This window comes from Pseudophryne corroboree, chromosome 6 (assembly GCF_028390025.1).
Source record: "Pseudophryne corroboree isolate aPseCor3 chromosome 6, aPseCor3.hap2, whole genome shotgun sequence".
NCBI classification, from domain to species: Eukaryota; Metazoa; Chordata; class Amphibia; order Anura; family Myobatrachidae; genus Pseudophryne; species Pseudophryne corroboree.
In genome coordinates, this window is record NC_086449.1 from 773,464,242 (window position 1) to 773,491,768 (window position 27,527).

A 27,527-nucleotide genomic window follows, 5' to 3' on the forward strand; every position below is an offset into this window, starting at 1 on the left:
CATGCTACCCCAAATCTTTTTAGTTTTGGTTCTAAAGGGCCTATTTATCACCATCCGCATTCAGGACGCGGATGACAGGTGATAAAATCGCCCCAATTCGCACTGCAATAATTGACTACATTGCAGGGATGTATCAATTATCCCGGGCAGGGACAGAGCTTGCGGTCAAGCACTGTCCCTGCGATGATACTCCGCAGCATCATCGGGCTATTTTTTGGAAAAAATACCCCGATGTCCTGATCCGCATGCGCCACCCCCATCGCCGCCGCCGCCACCTGGTCAACCCCCCCCCCCCCTTCGTGACTACCACAGCGCGCCGCGGCCCCCCCCCCCCCTCCCTTCCCAGGGAAGATCAATATATTCTCCAGTCCAGGGAGACGGTCCACGCTGTTCCTGCTGGGTTGCCCGGCGCCGGATCCTGTGCGCTGCAGTGACCCCCGGTGCTGTAAAGTGCGCTGCTGCTTTGCAGAATCACTTTACTGCACCGGGGTCACTTTTCAGCACATGGGGCGCTCACCGGCTCCCTGGAGAGGAGAGTATGGGTTTTTTGGGGTTTTTTATTTTATTTATTCTTACACTGTGATCAGCTTGTGTGTCCATCGGAGACACATAGCTGATCACTCTGCCAGGTCCCCGCTCAGCTTTCTCTGCCAGGGGCATAGAAAGCTGGGCAAAACGGTGCTTTTAACAGTGCTGCCCTGTGATCTCGCCAGCCTGAGCTGGTGAGTTTATCACAGGGCACACTGCGGGTTTTTTTTTTTACTTGTTTTTTTTTGTCAATTCGGCCACATCACATTTCCCATTATAAGTATGGGGAATGCGATGTGGGTTACTAAAAAAAAGTAAATTAAAGGGTTTGGAGCAGTTTTTCATGAAAACTGCTCCAAATGCCCTTTAATACATTCAGGTGATACTAAAATAATGTGAAAAGGGGTGTTTTCACACCCTTTTCACATTATTTTAGTGAAATAAGTCTAATAGATAGACCCCTAAGTCATCATTGTATTTTGGTTTTGGTAAAACCACCCTCAAGTGTTTTGGTTCGGATTAGTTTTTGTGTTTCAGCTATGTATAAATTATTTAATTGTTGCAGTCCAAAACCCCAGATTTGGATTTGAAATCATAATTCCAAACCGCTGGGATATCTGAACCGGGACTCGATTCAGTTCGGATCACCTCGGGAGATCTGACTGGGTTTTGGTTCTAGTCTGATCCACAAAATTAATTTGGATTCAGAACTCTGGAGAACCGAACCGCATATCTCAAACTGTTACTCTGCTTAGGGGGAGTCAGGTCTCATGCACAGAGACAGGCCGCAGGGAATAGACACCCATTGTTCTAATAATTAAGTAAAAGGCACGTGTAATTGGATAAACTGATTGGGTAGATAAAATAATGGGACCAGGAAGTGATCCCTTGATACAGGCCCAAGTGGGGTGTAGTACGGCTGACCGGCGGTCAGGAGACCGCCGGTCAGCTTACCAACGCCGGGATCCCAGCAGCATACCGACGCCGGGATCCCGATGGGGAGGGGTGAGTGCAGCAAGCCCCTTGCGGGCTCGCTGCACTCACCACGCTGCGGGCTCGGTCGCCACAGGTTCTATTCCAACTCTATGGGTGTCGTGGACACCCACGAGTGGAAATAGTCCCTGTTGGTGGGCATGCCGACCATCGGGATAGTGAGCGGTCGGGATGGTGGAGGAGGTCATGTGACTGTCGGTCTCCCTAATCTAATAACATGGGAGACTCGGGAATTATCAGCAGCTCTCCCAAATCCTGGGAGACTTTACCAGCCTCCTTTCTCCCCCACTGAAGTGATTGGTCCAGCGGCGTGATAGTGCAATGGATATCACTCGCTGTGAATGGCTTCCTCGTGGCCAAACCCCACAATGGCATAGTGCAGTGAATTGCAGGCGCAGTGTCATAGTGATGTGAATCAAGGCGTCAGGCCCCCCCTGCACCTCCCAACTGGACATTCCGCTCTGGTAAAGTATACTGTGGGCAAGTGTGATATAAGCGCATTGTACAAGGTGTTCTCTTCTGACTTGTTTATAACTGTGCTGAAATATTTGACATGAGAGATACAGCCAGACCCGGATTCCACAGCGCCTGCTAAGAAGCAGTGAGTAATGCAGTGAACTGTCTGTGGCTGTCTGCACTATTACTGTAGGGACAGAGGCAGCACAGTCCCATTACTCATTACATCCACCCTCACTAATAGGAGGTGATGTAAGGACAAAGGGGAGCTAAGACTCTTCAAGTCTAGTTGAAAGGGCTGCTGAGAGAATTAACCTAGAGCAGAACAGTTTGGTTCAGATGAGTGCAGCCTTACCGTTTCCTTCTAATGCAATATGATAATGAAATAATAACTGTATATTGTTACACGGGATTCAGTATGGGATCCCGGCGGTCATAAGATCAACGCCAGAACCCAGACAGGCGGGATCCTGATGGTGAGCACAACGTGTCCTTTCGCGGGCTTGCTGTGGTCGCCACGGTTAGCTCACCACATTAATTTATTCCCTTCTTGTGGGGTGGTGCCACAGGTTTTCCTTGGCAGTCGGGATTCCAGCGTCGGTATCCTGATCGCCGGGATCTCCACAGCTGGGAAACCAACTGCTCCCAGGCTGTGCTCACGGTCTGCACACAGACCACCATGAAACAAATGACCCCTACACCGCCCCCATCCGCCAGACTGTGGCCATCGCTCACAGCCTAAAACTGGGGTCCAGCAGCAGCCCGCCCCCACCAGAGAGACTCCCAGGGCTTGATGTACTGAGGAAAAAAATGCGGTAAAACCCCCATATTTGGGGGTTTTAATGCATTTTCAAATGTACTAAGACCCTACCGCCTGTTTTTCGCCGCCCAGGGTATCGCTATCTCTGGATGGCGATAACCTATGGGCTTCTCATCGCCGGCCACCTCAACCCGCCGAACCCCCTCCCCCCCCGGCATACCTTCCTCCAGGCAACCCTGGTCCCAGAAGGTAATCTCCTCCTCCCCCTAGCAACGCAGCCGGAGGGCCTTCCAGCTGCAGGGGGGAGGAGGAGGAGGTTGTGTCGGGGACAGCCTGCTGCCTTGTTCCCGGCCTCTGAGGTGACGGAGACCCCCCGCACACCACCTTACAGGTATCGCGGGTGGGGGGGGGGCGTCACCGCATTGCAATGTTGATCGCATATGTTAGTACATATGCGATCAACATCGCTGCTATGGGCGGCGATGTATGTTAATATACCCCGCCCCCAATCAGCTGCAGCAGCATTCGTTCATTTACATTTAGCTACGGGTGAAATGTTATCCCCACACTCAGCCGGACGCTGATGTGCTGCCCCCAGCAGGTGGCACCCCCAAGGACGTGCCTAGTGGGAAATCTGCCACTGCCCTTTGTAACCCTAGATGGCGCCCCACTATGCCCCTTGACCCAGTACATTGACTGGCGTCTCTCAAATATCCCCCCCCCCCCCCATTCATACACCTATGTACTTACCTGCTATTTTATACTCTCCTCACAGGAGTTCCTGGAAAGGTGATGTAGGTGACCAGCGCAAGGGGCAGGGCAGAGAGAGAATCACCTCAACATGACCTTGCCTTCTGCATCAACAATGAGATCCACTGAGAACTGGGTCAGTAGGAAATGGGCAGGATGCAAAAGGGTGACCTGCTGTCCCTGAGGACACCCTGAAATTCAAGAGGCTTCCAGATATTTTGGAATACTAGGTATGTATGCATGTTTAGCTATCATGGGATGGATTGTTCTGTTGGATTTAATGCTGGATAATTCATTTTATTTAGCCAGGAGACACAAATGTGGCAATTCTAGCAATTGCCAGAAGGGAAGTTGTATCTGCAGAGACACATTAATTTCCTGGGGAATTGGCTACAGCCAAGTGTAAGCGTCTTTGCTTTCACTATGTGGGGCCATCTTCCCAAATATCACTGGAAAGATGGTGCCGGGCACGGACGAGGAGGCGGTGCAGCACAAGCACCGAAGAGATCACCTGAGGAGGTGGAGACACCAACACACTACTACATGTGTAATTTCTATCTGGACAATGGACTGAGTGAAGAGTCCTCTTGGAGTTATACAGCTATAAAAGGATGGATGCAGGGGTTTGCATTTAATTACACTTTATATAGAAAAAGTGACTCACATTTATTAACTGCACAGTCTATTCTATTTATACATAATATATGTAGTTAAGTGTTTTATGGGACTTGTGCATTTATAATTAACGCTGTCTAGCTGCTGTCTGATTAGTGCTGTAAATGTATTTCAATGCCTGATGTAGAAATACTGGGCAAGGCCGTAACTAGGAGCGTGTGAACTGTGCCACCGCCCTGGGTGCAATGCAGTGGAATAGAACCCTTCAGCCTGGAGAGTCCTCTGCTTCCTAGCCCCCACCCCCTTTTTGCGATTGCATGACATCACAGGTGCAGGAGACTGGGCGTGGGGGGTGGGTGTCTGCTATGGTACAGTATCTGGGTTTTGAGTTTGTTATGTCTTGAAACGGTTCCGGTATGAATGGTCGACCATGTTATGGTCGACAGTCATTAGGTCGACATTGACATGGTCGACACATGGAAATGGTCAACACATGAAAAGGTCGACATGAGTTTTTTAACTTTTTTTGGTGCCGTTTTTTGCGTAAAGTGACTGGGAACCCCAATTAGTGCACCGCTTCGCTCGCCATGCTTCGGGCATGGTGCCTTCACTCCGCTACCGCTTCGCTCGGCACAGATTACCGTTCCAATTGTAGTCCACGTGGATCGTAAAGTATGGAAAAGTTCCCCAAAAGAAAAAAAAGTTAAAAAAACTCATGTCGACCTTTTCATGTGTCGACCTTTCATGTGTCGACCATGTGTCCATGTCAATGTCGACCAATAGTGGTCGACCTAATGACTGTCGACCATAACATGGTCGACCATCTGAACGGATACCTCTTGAAACATGGGCAACTCAACATACACATATAAGCCATATTTGTGGCAGAAATTTAACATGTATGCTTGAAGCGTTAGATGTGTCAAATTGTAAGGGGCTACATAAACCTCGCCATTAAAAGTATATGTAAAAACAAAAAAGTTATTCACACCCTCAGAAAGTGTAATTTCTATTTCTATCACATAAATTTAACAACTGTGGTCTTGAGGCAGTAACTGCACACACTGCACTACTACAATTGTGACAAAAGCAAGTTTATGACAGAGGAGGCCATGTACACAAATGTTTCTTTTTATGTAATAACATATCACACAGGCTCAGGTAAGTGGTGTATATGTGTGGGACAAAGATTTATTCACAATAAAACCACCTGATCTGTCTGAAACTGTATAAACCCCATTTTTAAAATCACACACTCATTAATACAGCTGCATCTAAGAAACATTCAGTTGCTCCCTTAACTCAAAATAACATCACAGTTTAATACGTTATTGTAAACCAAACAATTCTCTGTATCTATAAAGTGAACTCCTTAAGAACACAAACGCAGAACATTAATAGAGTTTAATATAATGAAAAATGTCACAATCATTGCAGTATAAACACATATAATAAAATGACACAATAATATGCAATTATGCAAACGAGATCCCCCCCAAAAAAATACAGAAGCAGAGAAGTTTGCATAATTTATTTTATCTTCAATAGAAGAAAAAAAAAAAAACATACTCCCCCTTCTCTATAAGGTCACTATTGTCAGTGTCTATTCTAATTTGGTTTACAACAGCTTTTATGACAATCACAAAACACAGTTTAATAATGAATTCTTAAAAATGAAATCTCTTTTCAACTGAACATCATAGAATCATAATAATACAATTAACAGAGTATACATTTACACACAGATGACTTGAATAACATTAGTTGTTGGGCAATATTTAATTCTTATATCTGCACTATGAGGCTGTGCTCTAAGCTTGACGTGTCATGGGTGCATTTACGCTGATTATAAATACAGAGATCTATGCAAGTATGAATTACGGACAATTTTTCTTTTATGTGGAAAGGTCCCAGGGGCAAATGCAGGATTTACTGTGGGGGGGTTTCTATATTATACATACATACATATATATATATATATATATATATATATGTATCTCTCACACACACACACACACACACACACACACACACACACACACTTATGGTAAGAACTTACCGTTGATAACGTGATTTCTCTTATGTCCACAGGATAACATTGGGATATTGTCGAGCGACAGCGAAAATGGCACCAACACGGTCACGAGCTTTCTGGACTCCCAGGATGCATTGGGGCCTTCACCATATAGTCCCGCCCACTGACTCAGTCAGATCAGTTCTTTCCACAGCGATTTTAGGCAGGAACATCAGGCAGAGACCTGTTTAGGTGATAAGAACACACATGCACACCCTTCCATACAAGGAAGAGGTTTTAGTGATTGTCTAGATCCTCAAATCAGATGCGTCAGGGTGGGATCCCTGTGAATACCTGTGGACATAAGAGAAATCACGTTATCACGTAAGTTCTTACCATAACGTATATTTCTCTGGCTGGGTCCACAGGATTATCCACAGGATAACATTGGGATTCCCAAAGCCATTTTAGTGGTGGGGACGCTCCTGATTGCACAGGAGGACCTTTCGCCCGAAGTCTGCGTCATGAGAGGCAAAAGTATCCAAGGCATAATGTCTAATGAATGTGTTTATGGAAGACCATGTGGCTGCCCTACATATCTGTTCTGCTGAAGCACCCTGTTATGCTGCCCAAGAAGTACTTACCTTACGTGTAGAGTGTGCAGAGACATTAGCCGGAATAGGGAGATCTGCATGAGAATAAGCTTCTGATACTACCATTCGGAGCCATCTCGCCAGCGTCCGTTTACTAGCAGGCCATCCTCTTCTATGGAATCCGTAGAGGATGAAGAGAGAATCTGTTTTCCTGATGGCACTAGTACGATCTATGTAGATTCTTAAAGCCCGGACCACGTCCAGCGACGCTTCTCCCGCAGATAGTCCCGATACCTGAAAAGCTGGGACTACAATCTCTTCATTCTGGTCAAACTTTGATACCACCTTTGGAAGATAGCTAGATCTCATTCTGAGAACTGCTCTGTCTGGAAAAAAACTTAGGAAAGGAGACTTACACGATAATGCTCCTAAATCTGACACTCTTCTGGCTGACGCCATTGCCAGTAAAAAAAGAACTTTAACCGTTAACCACTTAAGATCTGCTCTCTCAAGTGGTTCATACAGGAGGACCCTGGAGAAAATTTAAGAACTAAATTCAAATCCCAGGGAGCTGCAGGAGGAACAAATGGAGGTTGAATATGTACTACTCCTTGAAAAAAAATGTACGTACATCCTGTAAATCAGCAATCTTCTGCTGAAACCATACAGTTAACGCTGAAACTTGAACCCTCAAGGAAGCAATTTTCAACCCTTTATCCAATCCTGCCTGAAGGAAATCCAAAATCCTAGCTACTTTAAAAGATCTCGGATTGAATTTTTTTTCCAGTACACCAGTGAATATAGGCTTGCCATATTTTATGATACACACGGGCCGAAGAAGGCTTTCTTGCTCTAAGCATAGTTTGGATTACTTGCTTCGAAAAACCTTTAGCCTCTAAGATAGAGGTTTCAACAGCCACGCCGTCAAAGACAGGCGATCCAGATGACTGTGACAACAAGGACCCTGCATTAGCAAATCTGGACGTTGAGGGAGCAGTATCGGTGCTTCCATGGACATTCTCAACAGATCTGTGTACCAATGCCTTCTTGGCCAAGCTGGAGCTATTAGAATGATTGCTCCTTTTGCCTGTTTTATCTTTCTCACTACTCTGGGTAACAGAGATATTGGCGGGAACAGATACGCCAGCTGAAACCTCCATTCTACTGATAATGCATCTGGGTCCCTTGTTCTCGATCCATACCTTGGAACTTTGTTGTTCAGACGAGACGCCATAAGGTCTATCTCCGGTAGACCCCATCTGTTCACCAGTGTCTGAAATACTTCTGGGTGTAGTGCCCATTCGGTTTCCTGAATGGTGTGCCGGCTGAGAAAGTCCGCTTCCCAGTTTAGTACACCCGGGACAAATACTGCTGACAATGCTGGGAGATGGATTTCTGCCCATTTTAGAATGGGAGTTACTTCCTCCATCAATCTCTTGCTGTGAGTTCCTCCTTGATGATTGAGGTATGCTACTGCCGTCGCATTGTCTGAGCGGATCTGGACTGGTCTTCCTTGTAGATTGTCCATTGCCTGAACCAGAGCCAAGTAAATGGCCCTTATTTCTAACAGATTTATTGGCAGGCGACTTTCCCTTGGGGTCCACTTTCCTTGGAACCATAGGCTTCAGAGTACCGCCCCCCAGCCCTGCAGGCTGGCATCTGTTGTCAGGACTTGCCACTCTTTTATCCAAAAGGGTCTCCCCTTGTTTAAATGGTCTGTCTGTAGCCACCACGCTAGAGACCTTTTTACGTTTACTGGAATCTTTATCATCGGCTTCTTTATCGTCTGATGATTTCCGCTCCATTTGGTCAGAATAAGGTGCTGCAATGGTCTGGAGTGGAATTGCGCATATTGCTCCATGTCAAAGTTTGATATCATCAGATCCAACAGTCGCATTGCTGCATGGACTGACATTGTCTGGGCTTGCAACGCTTCCTGAGCCATGACCTGCACCTTGACTATCTTTTTCTCTGGTAAGAGAACCTTCTGTAGGTTTGAATCCAATATGGCTCCCAAATGAACCATCTGCTGTGACGGATTCAGGGACGACTTTTCCCAATTTATGAGCCACCCGTGTCTCTGTAAACAAACTATCGTCTGTTGAAGATGGCTCAACAGTAAATCTTGCGACTGTGCTAAGATTAACAGGTCGTCTAGGTATGGGAATATTTTTATCCCCTGTTTGCTCAGACAAGCTGCCATAACCACCATGATCTTGGTAAACACCCTGGGTGCTGTAGCTAGCCTGAAAGGCAGAGCTTGGAACTGGAAATGTTCCTGGAGGATGGCAAACCTGAGGTAACACTGATGCGACAGTGGTATAGGCACATGCAGGTAAGCATCCCGTACATCCAGAGATACCATGTAATCTCCAGGTTCCATAGCCAACATTATGGAGCGTAACGTCTCCATGCGGAACTTCGGGATCCATATGTATCTGTTTAACATTTTCAGATTTAGAATTGGTCGATATGACCCATTTGGCTTCTGGATTAGAAATAGATTGGAGTAAAACCCCTGTCCCCTTTGTGATGGAGGTACTGGGACAATCACACCTGACTGCAGTAGTTTTTGGACTGCTTCTTGCAGGGCATTGGCCTTCGACTCTATACGAGACGGGCTGGTGCAAAAAAAATCTTTGAGGAAGCTGCCTCCTGAATGGGAACCCATACCCCTGAGATACTACCTTCTGCACCCAAGCATCTGCTGTTGACTGTTGCCATATGTGTGCAAAAAGAAGGAGTCGGGCCCCCAACCCTGGAATCCTCCAGGCGGAGGCCCATCTCTTCAGGCTGACGGTTTCTGTTCAGGTTTGGAAGCTGCCTTTTTGCTAGCCCACTGCTTCCTACCCCTGGATTTAAACTGGGGTTGCTTAGGCTCCTCTTTAGCTTTCGCTTTGTTTTGCCAATGAAATTTTAAACCCTTGGACTTAGGGTTATAAGCATCCGGAAATCTGACCTTTTTCGATTCAGCCTCTGATTCTAGGATATCCAATAAAGGTTTTCCAAATAATATATTACCGACAAAAGGCAATGCTTCCAATTCTTTCTTGGATTCCGCATCTGCCTTCCTGGTACGTAGCCAAACTGCTCTGCGAGCGACTACTGCCAAGGCTGAAGCTTTAGGAGCAACTGTGCCTACATCAATTGCGGCTTCTTCCAAATACTGGGCAGATTGTCTTAAACGGCAAAGACGATCCTCTTGCTCCCTAGTAGGAGAAGGGATGTCATTCTCTAGTTCCTCTATCCATTCGCCCATTGCCTTTGCTACCCAGGCTGAAGCCATAGCAGGTCTTACCACTGCTCCTACTAGAGAAAAAATATTTTTCAACAGGCTCTCTACCCTTCTGTCTGTGACATCATTCAATGAGGTAGATGACAGTGGTAAAGCAGATTTATGCACGAGTCGCAGAACATGTGCATCTACTTTTGGAGGAACTTCTCTCTTCGAACAATCCACAGCAGGAAATGGATAATAAGAATCCCATCTCTTAGGAATCTTATACTTTTTACTGGGCGCTGCCCAAGACTCATCCATCATTTCCGTCAGCTCATCCGACGCTGGAAATTCAGCTTTCACTGATTTTGTTCGTTTAAATACAGGTGCTTTTGCTTTTAACACGGTCTTGGCTGGCTCTTCCAACGAGAGAACAGCCTTCACAGCATTAATAAGTTCAGCTACATCTTCTGAACTAAAGCTCTGCGACTGATCATCATACGGAGTTGAATCTATTGTATCATCATCATCCGATGTATCATCTTGTGTAGCCTGCCACACAGACGTATCTGTCTTAGTCTTACCTGTCCCCTGGTTGCTTGTAGAGGCTACTGGAACCAAACCATAGGAAGGGAGCTGCATGTATGGGTTCATAGTGTAACCTAACCCTTGAGGTGGTGCTACCGGAGCTAACCTGTCCGCTATTGAAGACAAAGTCTTTGCGAACATATTCCATGGTGGCTCTGTTGGTGGTTGAACCAACACCTGTTTTTTACTTCGCTGAAAAGCGAAACAGTTTGCACACAAACCCTCATAAGTGACCAATTGATTCATATCAATTACCCCTGACTTACAAGATAAGCATGTTAGGGCTGTAGGAGTGCTTGATAAATTCTCCTCATCACTTTTGCCGCTCACAGACATGGTATTAACCTGTTATTGACTACACAATTTGTGACTGAAAATCACCCTATATGTCAGTATATAGAGGTGAGATCAATCTGACCACAGTGCACCTGATTTGAGGGTCAGAATAGGACTGACATTACACAGAAAAGTCAGCACACATACTAGCAGTCAGTCACATGTTAAAGCATTAGACATTGCCGTATGAGAATACAACTTCCATAATAACTTATACATAAGTAGGAAAATCGTACTTCTGTTTTAAATTGGTTCTTTTTTCAACATAGCATGCAGAAAACACAGTAATATACAGGTCTCATATGCAATAGGTACTAAAAATTAACAATGCATACTAAGTAGAGAGAATTTTTAGTACTGTATACCCTGCCTCCGTAGAGCGGTATACAGGGAGACTCACCACACTTCTATATCCAAGCAAATACGCTCGTTAGACGCTGAGTGGATTCAGACGCTACTGGTGTACACTGCCGCTCTTGATAACTGAGAACAGACACGGACGCTCACCAACGGACACGGAGGCTGAGCGACTTCCACGTGTATGCAGACGCTAAGGCCTGCGACTCGGTCTGGCGGGTTTATCTTCAGTGTACACAACCGCAGCGTCCTAGCTGCGACCGAGTACTCTCGTGGTAGCGTCTGAGCTGGAAGTGAGGTCATTCAGTTCATGAAACGAGAGACACGCAGGAACTGGCCATGAACTCGGAGGAGGGGCGGACAGGAGAGCGTCTGAATCCCCCTGTTGACTTAAACTCCCAGGATCGCGGTCTCTACCTAGTCCTGGCGCCTATGATCCCAGGAGTGTAGCGCTGTCGCACTCTAGATGTTCGGCGCATCAACACACTGTTTGTAGTCTCCACCAAATCAGTGTAGCTGTGTCCTGACCCCTCTAAGAGGAAGTCCATAGACTCACCGTCTCCCCATGCTCCGGCCACAGCCTGGTTACGTCTGCTGGACCTGCTAGAACATCCTACACAGATGCCCGTCGAGACAGCACTGATACCCGAAGGTAAGCGTTGTTGCGACCCGGTGGGGAGTTGTTGAAGCGACTCTTTCCAGAATGCGTTTAAGATGCGGTTAGGATAAGTCGCTCAAAAAAAAACAATATAGTAAGTCTATAAAAATAAAATGACAAAAAGCTTGAGGCTGCTTCCACAGCAGCCCTGCGACCATGCGACTTCCTGCTGCACCAAGCAAAAAACATATATATATATATATATATATATATTCACAAACATAGACTGCACATACATAACACAACATACTTTAAAACAAACAAATACAGTGCACTGAACAGTGCACACATACAGTACCCGGAAGCTGCAGAGGACACAGTGAGGAAGACATACGGTGTTGCTATGCACAAGCAGCTCCCTCTCACTGACAGACGCTGTGTAGGGAGACTGCTGGTAAGAGCTCCCTGCAGCGGTAGCTGCGGTCGCGGCTTTTCTTGAGACGAAGACACAGCTGTCTCCTTCTCTAAAAAGCAAATTCAGTCCATTGGGGGGGGAGGGGGGGGGGTTCTGTGCAACCAGAAACCCCCACTCCGTGCGCTACTGGGTCCCTATGTGATTCATAGTTACCTGGCGTGGAGGGATTACAGTTATTGTACTTTCGACAATAAAGGGCATGTATGATAACACTTACAGTAGCGCACGCAGGGGGGTTTCCGAGTACCTGGAAAGCCACCGATGAGCAAAATGTTTTATTGTTGAGACGGAGACAGCACTGTCTCTGCCTCAGCAAAAGCTGCAACCGCGACCACGGAGCTGCTGCAGCACCAGCAGAGAGCTACAGTACGTAGCTCTCTGCAGTCTGCATAGTGAAAGTCCAGGGGAGCTGCTGGCTGTGGAAGCTCAGCCACAGCAGCTCCCTCCGTCCCTCCCTCATCACAGAACTCCCGCTCCCAGTCCCTGATGGTATGTATACCACCATATATTTATAAATTGTAGTAAGTTGCGATAATCTATGCATGTGTATGATAATATATAGCGGCACTCATCGGACTTTGCAAATAAAACACTGTATCCCATGTCAGTTTCAACGTTCAGAATTTTTACTGTAATTCTTTCATTTACTGTAACAATTCTGAAACGTTGAAACTGACATGGGATACAGTGTTGCATTTGCAAAGTCGGATGAGTGCCGCCCTTTGGTGAATATATTGGTTATTGGTTATCCGGTTTTCTTACCGGGGCCGTCTAATGGGAAGGCACTGACGCACATGAAAATTGTGCCGGCTTCCCCTCATAAGCTAATATATATTATATATAAATATTTATACAGTGTGTGTGTGTGTGTGTGTGTGTATTGTATACAGTGTGTGTTTGTGTATTTATTTATGTGTGTATAATATATATATATTAAATTAATTATATATATATATATATATATATTTTTTTTTTTTTTTTACACACCCACCCTTGGAAACCCCCCCTGAATAAATCCTGCGTGTGCCCCTGCCTTAACTAGACATGTTGATTTTATCGCGTGGTAGAGACATCAACAGGGCTGGACTGACCCACAGTGGTACAGGGAAAACCCCTGGTTGGCCCCACTGCCTGAGGGCCCACCCCCTCCTCTAGGGATCAGATTCTAGATACATATGTTACATTATACTGCACAAGACTATGGTGTATTTTGAATTTTCTATAGTGCATTAACCAGGTACATCATCATGAATGCACTAGAAGGATTTACTATATACAGTATATATTTATAAAGTGGCCCAGACCAGGCACTTGGTAATGGCTAGCCAAGGATGGCCACACCCTTAAGCATGGCCCAGTACCACTACATTTCTTGGTGGGCCATTCATGCACCAGTCCGATACTGGACATCAAGGGGCCAATTTATCACCATCCATCTGAAGATGCGAATGTGCGGTGATACAATCGACCCAATCCGCAATGCGATAATTGATACATCCACGCGATGTAATCAGTTATCGCATGCAGGGATAAAGCTTGCGAGAAAACTCTGTCCCTACGATGCCACTATGCAGCCAAATTGGGGGCAGAGAAAGCTGTGCAGAAGTACGGAATCTGCAATAAGCCTTGTGATTACGCTAGCTGTAGTCTATGTAAAGTGGGCGTGGCTTTGCGATTGAAAAGCACACCCCTGTTTTCATCACTGAGGGGGCAAGCCCAGCACTATGTGAGCTGCTGGTATGCCCCCAGTCCCTCTGTCTACTGTGACTAGACAAAGTGCGCATCGAGTGACAGGGGCCTCCCAACTGCCTCACCCACCCACCACCACCGAGGGACACTGCGGCCCGCGTGTGGGACAGCAGGATAGTCCCCATAAAAAAATGGACTGTTCCGCAAAAATCGTGACAGTTGGAAGGTATGCCATTGCTATGGTTGTCATAATTTGAGCCACTTGTCAAGAGGAGGGGGGTTTCCCGGCAACCGGAAACCCCTTCTGCAGTTGCCTTTGGTTTAAATGACTGACAACCCAGCCTAGAAGTGGTGCATCTTCCTAGTGATATGTAATAACATACAGTATTGTTTTCCTTTCAATCCTTACCTGAGTGGCTTATCCACAGATAAGAACCCATCCACTCTGTGTCCCACAGGAAGTGCTCTCCTGACGTCGGTAATGTGATTAGAGTCTAATGGGAAGAACGCTTGACCCACATGGTTCTGGAATGTTGAGTAAACCGTGAGGGACAGGATCAGAAGCAGCTTCTCCATTATGTGCAGGTAACTCCTGGCATACAGGCCAGTGTCCTCTGAAAATGACAAATGGCATCTGTTACTGTAGCTCTGAGCTTCTGTGCGAAAACCTTTTACCTGCAGTGTATTGAGAGAGACGGTATAATATATTGCAGGGAAGGGCACATTTTAGAGCTCAGTGTTTTGTTTTTCGGAATAATATGAAAGGCAGACATATATAATGTATACACTAAAATGGAGGATATTGTCATTAGAAGTGTTGAGTTGCATTTATAATGTGGGCTGCCCTAGGGCACAGTCACTGAATTCAAGGGAAAAAATTGCAGTTTTCTATCCCGTGCTCTGCAGTCTAACAGCTGTCACACTCTAAATGGGGAAAATAATGTTTATAAATCTAACAGAAAGTAATTTTTCTGTCACCTGGGGCATGCACCACAATACATGTGCGCCTTGTCATAGGGGGTGTAAATTGGTGCTCAGCACTTCTTCCGCCCACTGATACTACCAGGATTATTAGTGTGGCCGCTGCAATCTATTTGCATGATTTGAATGATATTTACTATCAGTCCACAGAACAATGCAAATTCCTATTTGACTTTTTAAAGGGGAATACAACAGATGTTTGTATTTATGTGAAGTTAGTTAGGGTGACCATAAATATCCCTTTAATCTGGTACACATGATTTACACAGGTTCTGTGGCTGGCCAAAACCAGGTGAAATTCAGGCTAGAGTTTAGCCAGCCACAGAACCTGTGTAAATCATAGGTGTTCCAGATTATAGGGATATTATGGTCACCCTAAATTAGTAATTTAAGGGTATATTTATCACCAACTACAACTTAGTGACGTTGGGAAGTGATAATTATGTCCCATCTCACGACGCGGTAATGGAGAATATCCTACGCATTTACCCCTGTCCCAGTGAATTGCTTGAAGCAAGGTAATAGCTGCCACTTTGTTTGTTTCAGGGGTCAGACACGGCGTGCATAATAGGTAGTGTCGGCCGTCAGCCTGCGCAGTAATAAGTGGGAGCTTCGGGATCCCTCTCCAAGAAGCCCTTAGGTTACTATTGCCTCCTTTGGTCATTATGGGCTGAAGACTTAAGCCATTTGTTAGCTGCTGGGGACAAGCTACAGTAGAACCCTATGAGGGCTGCTTTTTGCTGTTGGAAATGGAAGAAAAGTGACCGATGTTGGAAGGGGTTGCTTTCCTTTTGCAGGGATCCCCCAGAAACGCCAGTTTTCAAAATATTTCGTACAAATGTTATATTTGCATCTGTATTTGTATTTGACATGGTAAATGCATGTACTTTCCCTAATGAATAATACACCTGTTTCCTCACACTCTCATTTGCCATCTTGATGTCATCTTTGCCCCCTACTTTCTACTAGACTCCATATATCGCCTCTCCAGCTTTCCCATCTCCTCCACCTTACAGATATTGGTAGAATAAGCCCCTGACATACCCCAGATGTAAGTGTTGGGGAACAAACACTGCTGCAACTTCCTACATCTGGTATTCCCACTCCCAACTGTTCCCACATCAATCACAGTTTATTACTGCTACCAAACTGATCTTCTCCCACTGCTTAATATCTACCACTAGTTACTAGCCCATCAGAATGACGGAACAAACAGTAATGTCAGTGCCAGCACCTGTGCACTCCCGAACAGAGCAACACTTGAATTGCACCATCGGGTGGCATCTAGTGATCCGTCGGTGCGCAAAACACTTGAATTCTCCTCAGAGGTGAGGAGCAGCATTTCCCTGCAAATCCCTACCTAATGACTCACGTCAACTACAAAGTCCTCAACAAGACTCCCCACTGAAATTCCTGGCCATGCCTGATGGAACGCTCTTTTAATATCTTAAAATAAAACTTTAAAAACCTCACATCTCTACTAGAGGCTACCCTGGTATCACAGATATCACCCATGGCGGTACTCCCTCACTGCTGCCACATTTTCCACAATGGGTCATACTCACTCTTGTACTAGCTATGCCGCTTTACCCTCTAGGGGGGAGATGTATCAAACCTACTAAAGAGGACAACTGGAGAGGTGGCCCGTATCATGTTATTTATGTACTAATTGATTGATAGCTAGAATATGATAGGAATTCCACATTCTCCAAGACATTTCAGCAAAGTAGGAAAGTATGGACTGAATTTATGTAGGCTAGAGTGGAAGACTGTGGCAAGAGATGGTGAGATGATGGAGATACATTTTTTAGGATTTGTAGCTACAGAGGATCAATATATCTAATATACACGCACACACATATACGTCAGATCTTACAAATATCTTAACAATAATTGAAAAGCTCCTGTGCAATTTTCTGAGTATTTTATAAGCAATTTATTTTTTTTGCTTTCTTGTTTGTTGCTACGGTTACAGTTGCCATGACAACACAGTGCTAATCAAAAGCCCATCTCACCAGTCAGCGATGTGACAAAAGACTCCGGATAAGAACGGGAATGTACTTTGTGTTGCTACTAGACATTCACGCTGTTTTTCATACTCAGTTCTGATAATGTCTTTTGCAATATGCTTTATTAAGGTGTTCAGGTGTGACAGTGGACGACCTGCTGATAGTGTTCCCCCACCCCTCCCGTCAGCAATTACACGCACCCTTGGTGGTCCTGTCACAGCTTGCAGTACAAGTATATGGATTACAGCTGCAGGTTATTAAGCAGTGCTAATGGACCAGAGATATACCCTTTGAAACTATCAGGTATGATTGTGGCTTAAATCAGAAGATGGTCCATGGATGGACTAGTGTCCACACAGCCAGGCGGACGTCACTGGTCGTAGTGAGATTATTTATTGCTATTAATACAGTGCCACCATATTATACAGCACTATGAATATGTATCACTCACATCATTGACCCCAGCCTGGAGCTCACAGTCTCAATTCCTGAGCTCACAAATACACAAGGGTCTATTATGGTCAGGGGAGAACTAGGCTATCAGTAAGTTTTGCACTGTGAGAGAAAATCCATGCAAACTCCACACAGAGTGGGCCTTCAGAATGGAACTCATGACCCAACCTCTGTGAGGCAGCAGTACTAACCACTGTGACACATGGCTACCTTAGATCAAAGTTAGTGTACTGCCAGCTACACCTCTTAGCAAGTGCTCTAGTTCATTAGTGTGTCAGTCAAGTTCATTAAATTTACTTCAGTTTTTCGGTCTATAAACACTCAAGACAGCCAGTCACAGTAAAGCCAACCTATTTGTATTCAAGATCTTCCTCAAGTTACAGATGTGTCCTCAATTAACTACAATATCCTGGTTGGATAAAAATTTGGTTACAGAGGTGAGACATGATGCAAGTGAACAGGGGTCTATGTACTAAGCCTTGGAGTGAGATAAAGTAGAGGGATATAAAGTGCCAGCCAATCAGCTCCTAACTGCCATGTCACAGTATGTGTTTACAAATGACAACTAGGAGCTGATTGGCTGGTACTTTATCTATCTCCAAGGTATAATTCATAGACCCCACAGTGTGAGGTGAAATGCAGCCTTAAATTTAGACAGTTATAGAACCTTTGTAAATCATAGATGTCCAGGATTAAAGGGGTTTGGGGGATATATATATATATATATATATATATATATATATATATATATATATATATATATATATATATATATACACACACACACACACACATTTTCACTAACAAATGGAATGCTGTGCTTGCATTCCAATATATTGTGTTGTTTGCCTCAAATTAACATGGGTACATGCTCCATCTATGTATTATGTGTATACAGTGCACATCATAGTTGCCTACCTGACCCTCTCCATGAGGGAGAAAATGCTCTGTTCCTGGGCTTTCCTGGTAATGTATGATTGCCATCACCTGTGGTGAAACACCTTTCTTATCAATGAATTAGCTCACCACAGGTGATGGCAATCATACATTACCAGGAAAGTCCAGGAACAGAGCATTTTCTCCCTCATGGGGAGGGTCAGGTAGGCAACTATGATACACATACATATCTTGCTGTCAGGACGCATGGTCGGAATCATAATCTGAAGATGCCCGGGGCAGATAACTTGTCCAAGGTCAGCAATGCTTTCAGCTGCTATCTTGAAAATAGTTCAGAACATAATTATCAAAAACTTTTTCCTAAACCCGTCATTACTTACCAATATTCCCGGAGAAGACGCCGCGATGCCAAGCCTCGTCCTTGTCAGAACAGTTGTTCCAGACTCCTTATAATCTGGAAATGTGACAGATCTCCAGGTAATATCCCTGTGTGGCCTATTTACCTGCTACATCTGTCGGAGCAGGAGACACACACAGCAATGTAGCAATGTACTCCTGATGCGGCCGCACCCCAAGCAGACACACCTGCAGGTTTGCATGCAATCAGAGAAAATCTACATATGATAAAAACAGGAATGCTTGCCTGTATAATAAGTATGTGTTGTACCTTGTAAATTTAACCCAAGTATAGTAAGTTGGAATTGGCCCAGTCATTAATGCTGTACTGGGTTCATAAAAAAAGTAACTTTTCAGCTCATACCGGCTTCTAGACCTGGTGCCTTCTAATAAAGGACCATTTCCTATTACTTAGGCCAGTGGGAGAACTTGCTGATAATTATGTGGTAAGTGACAGTATAGGGATAAATACAGGCATCAGCGCAGAAGCTGCAGAACAGCACTGGGTTAAAGTGTGTGTTTGATGTTTGTGTACACAAAATGGTTGTATTTGAGTTAAAACCAGTGCATTCGATGCTGGAGGCTACGATGGTGCAGAATACCAGAGCACTTGAACTAATACATACAGTATATCAAAAGTGAGGAGACTCGTTTAAATCAGCATGAAATCTTTGTGAGGCCGCTGCCTAAGGCAACACAGTAAAACGGGATTCCTTATACCAAGGTAAAGTGACATTTCATTTTAACTGTACTTAAAAGCAAACCGCACTTTGCAAAATATGCATACAGTATATGGGGGGTCATTCCGAGTTGATCGCTCCCTGCCGATATTCGCAGCGCAGCGATCAGGTAAAAAAACGGCATTTATGCGCGCATGCGTATGCCTCGCAATGCACACGTGCGACGTACAGGTACAAAGCCCTTTGTGGTTGTGCTCAGGTTCTAGCGAAGTTTTTCTTCGCACTGACGGCCGCAAGAATATTGACAGGATAGGGGCGTTTCTGGGTGTCAACTGACTGTTTTCAGAGAGTGTTTGCAAAAACGCAGGTGTGTCTGAAAAAACGCAGGCGTGGCTGGGCGTTCGCTGGGCGGGTGTATGACGTCAAATCCGGACACGAATAGGCTGAAGTGATTGCAAGCGCTGAGTAGGTTCGGAGCTACTCTGAAACTGCACAAACTGTTTTTGCATAGCTCGGCTGCACAAGCGTTCGCACTTCTGCTAAGCTAAAATGCACTCCCCAGTGGGCGGCGGCATAGCGTTTGCACGGCTGCTAAAACTAGCTAGAGAGCGATCAACTCGGAATGACCCCCATTATCACTAAGGATCAGATTTATCTATTAATATTTGCAGGATGTCCCCCCCAAAAAATTTTTTCAAGTACTACTTTCAAATTCTTAGGGGGAATTTATCAAAGCTCGGAGAGCTTTGTAAGGGATAAAGGAGCAGGTGTATTAAGCCTGCAGAAGGCATAAAGAAGTGATAAAGGGGTGATAAGTGCAAGGTGATAACACACCAGCCAATCAGCTCCTAACTGGCAATTTACATATTGGAGCTGATTGGCTGGTGCGTTATCACCGTGCACTTATCACTTATTCACTTCTTTATGCCTTCTCCAGGCATAATACATCTGCCCCAATGTACTAACCAATCAGCTTCTACCTTGCATTTTACAGGCTGTATTTGACCATCACAGGCCCTGATTGGTTGGTACTTTATCTCTCACAATTTTATCTCTTTCCAAGCTTTGATAAATACCCCCCTTAGTATCGCCAGTATATGTATCTATGGTCCTCTGTTGTTGACCACAAAATCGGACTTCATAGGTTATTATGGGGACTGCTTTATTGCCGAATTTCCCGGTCTCCAGATTGCAGTGTAAAACATTCTTCAGCTATAGACGGCATTAGCCATTGTAGGCTATGGGCTGCTTTCCACAACATTTTCCAGGAAAGGGATCTGCAGAATCTCTCCCTGGCAATGGGCATCCGTACATGCATGGCTAGCAGTGCGCTCATGTACAATAGCGTGCCCAGCCCTTGAGGAATGATAATTGATAAATATGGTGTGGTGGTAGTTACCATTAGTTAGATACACTCCATGTGGGTGTATCTAAGTGAACCCAATTCCTGCCAGTATATAGCTATTTCTGTGGAACAGCATTTGAGCAGGGTAGAAACGGACAGACGGAACCTGCGGCATTTGTCCATTTGGGATACAATCACCACAGTCAGGAACATTTCGGAAAGTGGACTTTGTGGTCTATTTACCAAGACCTTAAGGTACGAATCATTATGGAAAGCTAGGGGCAGATTCAGTTAAGATCCAAGGTTCTGTTGGACCCTCATGCAGTACACAATGTGGGTATTTATGGGGGTAAAAGCTGTCTCGTTTCCCCATAGAGCTGCAAAGAACCAGTCAGTGGCATTTTCAGAGGCTGGGCTGCAGCACAGTCCAAAATTCAAATAGGGGATTCACACCAACTGCCAGTGAGTGCCGGCCGGCGATGTGTGGCAGCGTTTGGGGTGGCAGTTGGTGTGGCTCCTCTATTTGAATTTTGTGGAGCCACCGCTGGAACCAACCAAGGTGGCGGCCACCTGTCTGGATAACCCTCGTTACAGGCAGTATGGAAGCCAGCAAGGTTCTACCGGAACCTCGCAGCTAACTAAAACTTTCTTCCTCTGCACTTTACAGCGAGAGCTTTCTGGTTATTGGCAGTGGTGCAAGTAGAAATGTTTTCTTAGTGGTACTGATAGTAAAAATGGGTGTGGTCATGTGTAATGAGGGGGCATGATCACATGAAGCTAGGGGAGTGGCTACATGACAATAGGGGCATGGCCACATTATGCCACACACCGTAATGCCCCTTGCACATTATGCTACACACCGTAATGCTTATTACACATTATGCCACACACTGTAATGCCCCTTACACATTATGCCACACACCGTAATGCTTATTACACATTATGCCACACACCGTAATGCTTATTACACATTATGCCACACACCGTAATGCTTATTACACATTATGCCACACACTGTAATGCCCATCACACATTATGCTGGACACCATAACACCCATTACACATTATGTCACACACCGTAATGCCCATTACATATTATGCCACACACTGTAATGCTTATTACATATTATACCACACACCGTAATGCCTATTACATATTATGCCACACACAGTTATGCCACTGACACCATTTTACAAAAATGCCCCTTATAAATTATACCCCAGCGGTGGGCTGTTGATACTGTGTACCACCACCATATTTCCTAATGGTACTCCATACCACCCTTACTTTTAGGACTGGTTATCGGCAGCATAACCCTGAAGAGTAACAGTAATATGTGCACGCGCAGCCACTGGTTGGACCTGGAGGGGACCCACTGAAGCCTCTCTGGCATCGCTGGATCCCATTGGCGGTTATAGCTTATGCCACCCTGAGATCGTGTTGTTGTTGTTACAATGTATTACTAGACTCAATATTTTGTTTTAACTACCTAAAACTGGGCAGGAGTCATCTGATTAATATACTCATTTGGGACGCATTCAGCGTCCTGGCGGTGGGAATGCCGGCGGTCATGTGACCGACTTGTGACCCTATCAATACAATGGGATGGCGCCTGGCAGTTTTCTTTCACTGCGTGTTGTAATGTGATTAGTGTAGACAGCAGTGTACAGCTATGTACGGTATATATTTAGTTTGCTCTACGTTACAGTGACATTATTACTTAGATGAATGAAAAATGCCAAAGCTCTGCGTGCCTCAGGCAGAGTGTACTGGAGAAAAATGTCACACATCTCAAACATGACATTTATCTCGTGAAATATGTTGTTGTATAGTTGAACTTTTTGAAAACATGACGTAAAAACAGATTGCAGAGACAAGGCCAATTTGTTATATTTAGTGGTATAATTCAGGGAGAAAAGCCAACAAATATTCTAAATCCAAATAACAGTTCTTGCTTATTATATCTGCAGAATGTCAACGTGTTCACAATGTCAACGTGTAATGTCGGCATTCTGCAGGGACAAGAGGCTTAGGCTGCGGCAGCGGTGGGTTGGGCTACGGGAGGGAAGAGTTAGGCTTAGTCATTAGGTCGAGGGTTCAGCTACAGCATCGGTGGGTTGGGCTATGGGAGCGGAGAGTCACGCCACTGGAGAGGAGGGTTAGTTTACAGGAGGGAGGTTATGCATTAGAGAAAGGGTTAGACTACGGGAAGGTTTGGCACTAGGAGGATTAGGATTAGCAATACTCACCACCGCAAGCACTGAAGGGTCCGCCAGATGTCATCAGGATGTCACCGCCAGACCCTGAAGACATTGCTAGAGTTGCCAAACCAGCCGAACCAGGTAAGTCATGACTGGACCGAAGCGTGGGGAGCAAAGTGAGCCCATGAGGGTATCTGTTTTACTGATGGTGGTCAGATAACAAGAAAAATCCTAGATTTGGGACAAAAAAAACATGTGTTGACCATTTGTGTGTTGACCATTTTCATGTCAACCTTTTGAACCTGTCGACTTTAAGCACTGTTAACCTTTCATGCGTTGACCTGTCGACCTAATGCATGTTGACCATATAGGGCGGGATGTAATGAAGTCCGAGTTTGGCAGCCATGCTGGATGTCGGCCGAACTAAGAGGTTTTTTTAATCACTTAACTGACAATTTATTTCGCCAAAAACCGCTCCAAAATTTTCGGTTTTTTAATGCGTGAATTAGGTGAAGAACATGAATTTAACCCTATCCCAAATGATTTTAGTAAAAAAAAAAAAAATGAAAAAAAAAAATATATCTTTTTTTTTTAAATATGTTCCCCCCCAAAAATCGAAACATCGATCGGGAACATCGCGTCCATCGGAACATCGCGACCATCGTGGCTTTCATTTTGAAAGCCGGAACAGCCTGCAGGTATACAGGGGGGGTCTGGGGGTGGCTTGGGAGGGTTAATTTACACTCCCCAGCGGCTGCCATTGTCTGCAGCCACTGGAGGGGGGAACCTGCCGTGCTGACCGATCAGCAGTGATCGGCAGCGCGGCAATCAGTAGGGGAGAGTGCGGGGAGACAGACATAGGCGTACGCCGACATGCGGGTGCCGCTCCGGACTCCCCCCCCCCACCGCCAGGCAACTGACTACGTCCTCCACCCCTTCCACTGGGACATAAGACTGCTCACCTAAGCAGTCTATATCCATGACAGGGGAGGTGAGAGTAGACTATAATGCCGCGGAGGGGGGGGGGGGGGGGGGGAGGCCGTAGCGGCACCCGCATGTTGGCGTCTGCACACGCTTATGGAGACAGAGGGACTTTCCAGTCCCTCTGACAGCAGTAGCGGAGGGAACTTTCCCTTCCCTGCCGCTGCTAACACTATCTATCTGACTGGTCGCATCCTGTGCGACCAGGTCAGATAGAGCAGTTGCAGGCATGGTCGCATCTGATGCGACTATGCCAGGCAAGTGGTTAAAGGGGCAATCGTGCAAATCATGGTTTAGCCTTGTACATGATTGCCCATTAACAAAACGTCCGGTATCCCGCGCGGCTGCCAAATTCGGACTTTATTATATCCCGGCCCTAGTGTCGACCTATTGACTGTCGACCAATACATTGTCGGTTGATTAAACCACACCCCATCTGCTGTCCGGACCGCCTACTTCAGTTGGGACAATAGGCAAGTATGATGTAGGCAAGTATTAAAATTACCCAGTATTTGGTTTGTCTGTTTCACACTGCAGTGACGCAGAGAGCAGGCTTCACGGATGGCCTAGGCCCTGGAGGCGGAGGCAGGACAACAAGGGAAAGTACCAGAGGAGGTTATAGATTATGCGCCCAGGGAAGAGAAGACAATGGGCGTTGTGATGAATAACCCATCAAGGGTAAACCTGAACAAAGGTAAACAAATGTAATGTGTGTGAAGACCATATTTGTTTATTAAACATAAGACTGTAAGGCATATCTCCCAACTGTCCCGATTTTCGCGGGGCAGTCCCGTTTTTTGTGGGACAGTGCAGTCCCACCTGCGGGCCGCACTGGCCGAGCACAGAGCAGTGGTGAAAAAACGCTGTACACATGCGCACAGCTTCTATTTGTGAGAGGGGTGCGGGTGCAGTGCCTGCTGCTGTGCAGGTGTAGTCTCACTGCTTACCTGACACCGCACTTTTACCTTCAGGTCACGGAAACCTCAACGAACCTGGAATCTTCACTGGAACCTGGACACGGCGATCCCCTTCCAGAAGCAGACAACGGACGAGCTAGGAAGGAAAGGAAATCAATGAAGGAGTATCGACTCTCTTTCCAAAGGAAAAGAGGATACTCCAGGGGTGGCGGCGACCTTCACCGGTTAGGTGAAAATCATCATCGGCACATAGCCTCAGCCACCCAACTCTCACCTATGTAGCACTCACGCGCTGAGGTGAAGCTAGACCTTGCATGGCCGGGCAAGGTCCACAGAACCGGCACTCAGGGGACAGATGGACACAGGGACACACAGACACAGAGGATGCTCACCGTTGCCAATCTTGTACTCAGATTTTCTCCACTTACAGGTCCCTGTAAGGAAGCAAAAAGAAACAACAGCCGTGCAGGGCCAAAAGCTAACCTAGTGTGCGTCCGCTACACTAGCTGCATGAACAGAGCCCTCAAACTAGCTCAGGTGTATGTGATGCAACACAAACTATACAGAAACTTTAAACAAACACTTTGCCCTGCACGGAAACAGCAATCACAACAGTACAAGATTAAACAATGTCCTGTCCGTTTAAATCTCTATCTCCTTAAGCTGTTGGGGCTACGTGTGTGGAGCTGGACCATTCCTCCACACAGGGGAAAACTTTACATTAGATTACTGGGGAGTGGGTGCCGCGCAACCTGCCCACTTCCCCTTGCTGCTTAATTATTGGGCCTACTGCCCAGAACCTTGCAAAGGGCACTCTATTTATACTGGGCCTAGTGCCCCATAAATGCACACGGGCCAGAGGCCTGAATGTATCCACGGGCCTAGTGCCCGCTTAACTTGGGGCTAGATGGGTGACCTGGGTCTAATGCCCAGGGTCACTTTATTTCCTAATGAGCAACATATTATAAACTAGGGTCTAATGCCCTCTAATGCAAGTGCAGGCCTATTGCCTGATATTGGCCACAGGCCTAGTGCCCACGAACCCCCGATGGTCTAGGTAGGGGGTGACAGGTGCCCTCACCGAAGGCCTACCTGTACTGGTGGGAGAGGCACCAGGGGGGAGCTTCGTTAGTTCTTTTCCATTCCTCCCCTGGTCGTGTCTCCAGGTCCTCCACTTCACTCTTATGCCGCTGGCCAAGTCGCCGCCACCTCTTGTCTGAGTCTAGCCACCGCTGGACATCTTCTTCATGGACTGCAGCGCCTTCTGGCCTCTTTCGCGACCTCCTCTCTCATGGTCCCGGCAGCGTCTGATGTCAGACACCGAGGGCGAGGCCAGGTGTGGCACGGCAAGCTCTGATTGGCTCGCCGTGGCCACTTCCCATTGGCTCACGGAGGGTGCCAGTTTTGAAAGGCCTCGGGCGGTGCTTACTATTGGCTGCCGAATCAGCTCCAAGTTTGAAGTACCGCTGCCGCGGCACTGCCCGTTGCTGCTTTAGGTCTGGTGCAGGGAACCAATACACAGTCCCTTCACCGGACACCTGCCGCTGCTGCACAACCAATGCTGGGGACAGACAAGCTGCCCTAGCACTGTCTACATCCTGGAACTCCAGGCGACACAGATCCCCTGCACTCTGCCGGGAGCCTGGCGCTGGGAACGGACACACAGCCCCAGCACCTACACACATCACTACATATTCACAGGAGTTAGAGGGACTGGGGGCATGCCAGCAGCTCACAGTGACTGGAAATGGGGGCGTGGCTCATGATTGCGAAGTCACACCCCCTTTCAATAGGCCACACTCCTTTTTGGTCGCGCCCGGCTTCACCGTGCAAGGAGTCCTGCGTTGTCGTCTCCTGATGTTGGAAGGTATGTGTAAGGCCATAGCTGAGACATTGTTGGCCAAGCCAAATGACTGTGCAGGTGGAACCCCAGAGAGTGTTGGTATTTGAATATAAAGAACTTTATTTTATGTTTTCACTTTTTTTTTGCCCACAAAAATTAAAACCTCTGTAACAGTTTATAGATAAAATTCTGGGAGAAATTTAGATGTTTTCAAAGTACGCACTGATAGAACTCTATAGGAGACATAGAAAACTGAGTGCGAGTGGTGTAATTCATGGATTTCTCTGCATATTCTGGGTGTGGGAACTGACTTACTGCCTTCTGTTGTGTATGATTGCTGCTATTCGGCATAAGCCTATAATTGACGATTACATAATACAAAAGGAAAGCTGCAATAAAAAATAAACTAAATGTAAAAACAACCACCAAAATGATTTATGTGGTGTGTAATAATGAAATGACTAATTAGCGCGAAGGAGCGATTATTGCAGCAGTAATGTTTTTCCTTTTTATCATCCACAGGTGCTGCTGACGGTAAACTCCCCCCAACCTCTAACAGGCAGGAGGTCATGTGATACAACTAGCGACACGCACTGCTCAGCATATGGGTGGAAATCGGCAATTTTTGCATATTCCTTTTTTTTTGCTTCAATTTCGCCCAATTTGAGCCCAACTCCCCATCAGGCCTTTTGTTGACCTAGTAACAAAATAAACCTCTAAACACATATGCTGTTGTTCGGCAGGCCACTGAATTTAGGTATGTCTGGGGCCTACAGAAGCGATCTGATTTTGTAAAGTTGCAGCCCTTTTGCCAGGGGTGAGATATAAGTCCTGGAATCCGGTCTGAAGATCGA

General features: G+C 46.0%; 1 protein-coding gene and 1 long non-coding RNA gene across 6 annotated transcripts in view; one reads left to right on the forward strand and one right to left on the reverse strand.

The window, feature by feature from the left end:
* The window catches only part of LOC134933454 (protein NDNF-like), a 44,925-nt gene extending 19,587 nt beyond the window's left edge, over positions 1 to 25,338 (reverse strand). Inside the window, exons 1-4 of one of the 2 annotated variants that reach the window (XM_063928677.1) lie at positions 25,223 to 25,338; positions 24,861 to 24,966; positions 22,981 to 23,163; positions 14,379 to 14,583 (exon numbers count right to left, since the gene is read on the reverse strand). In XM_063928677.1, the coding sequence (XP_063784747.1) occupies positions 14,379 to 14,583; positions 22,981 to 23,044 (269 nt within the window). In that variant the 5' untranslated portion in view covers positions 23,045 to 23,163; positions 24,861 to 24,966; positions 25,223 to 25,338. Of the gene's footprint in view, positions 1 to 14,378; positions 14,584 to 18,689; positions 18,898 to 22,980; positions 23,164 to 24,860; positions 24,967 to 25,222 lie in introns of those variants that run through there. The other variant, XM_063928678.1, reaches the window with a different exon arrangement.
* On the forward strand, positions 16,955 to 27,398 carry LOC134933456 (uncharacterized). 4 transcript variants are annotated; one of them, XR_010179708.1, is made up of 3 exons: positions 16,955 to 17,262; positions 24,451 to 24,607; positions 27,196 to 27,398. It is a non-coding gene; the product is annotated as an uncharacterized LOC134933456 (long non-coding RNA). The 4 variants fall into 4 exon arrangements; XR_010179709.1 differs by lacking the exon at positions 16,955 to 17,262 and adding an exon at positions 18,507 to 18,900; XR_010179706.1 differs by lacking the exon at positions 16,955 to 17,262 and adding an exon at positions 18,507 to 18,786.
* Positions 27,399 to 27,527: the final 129 nt, after the last annotated feature.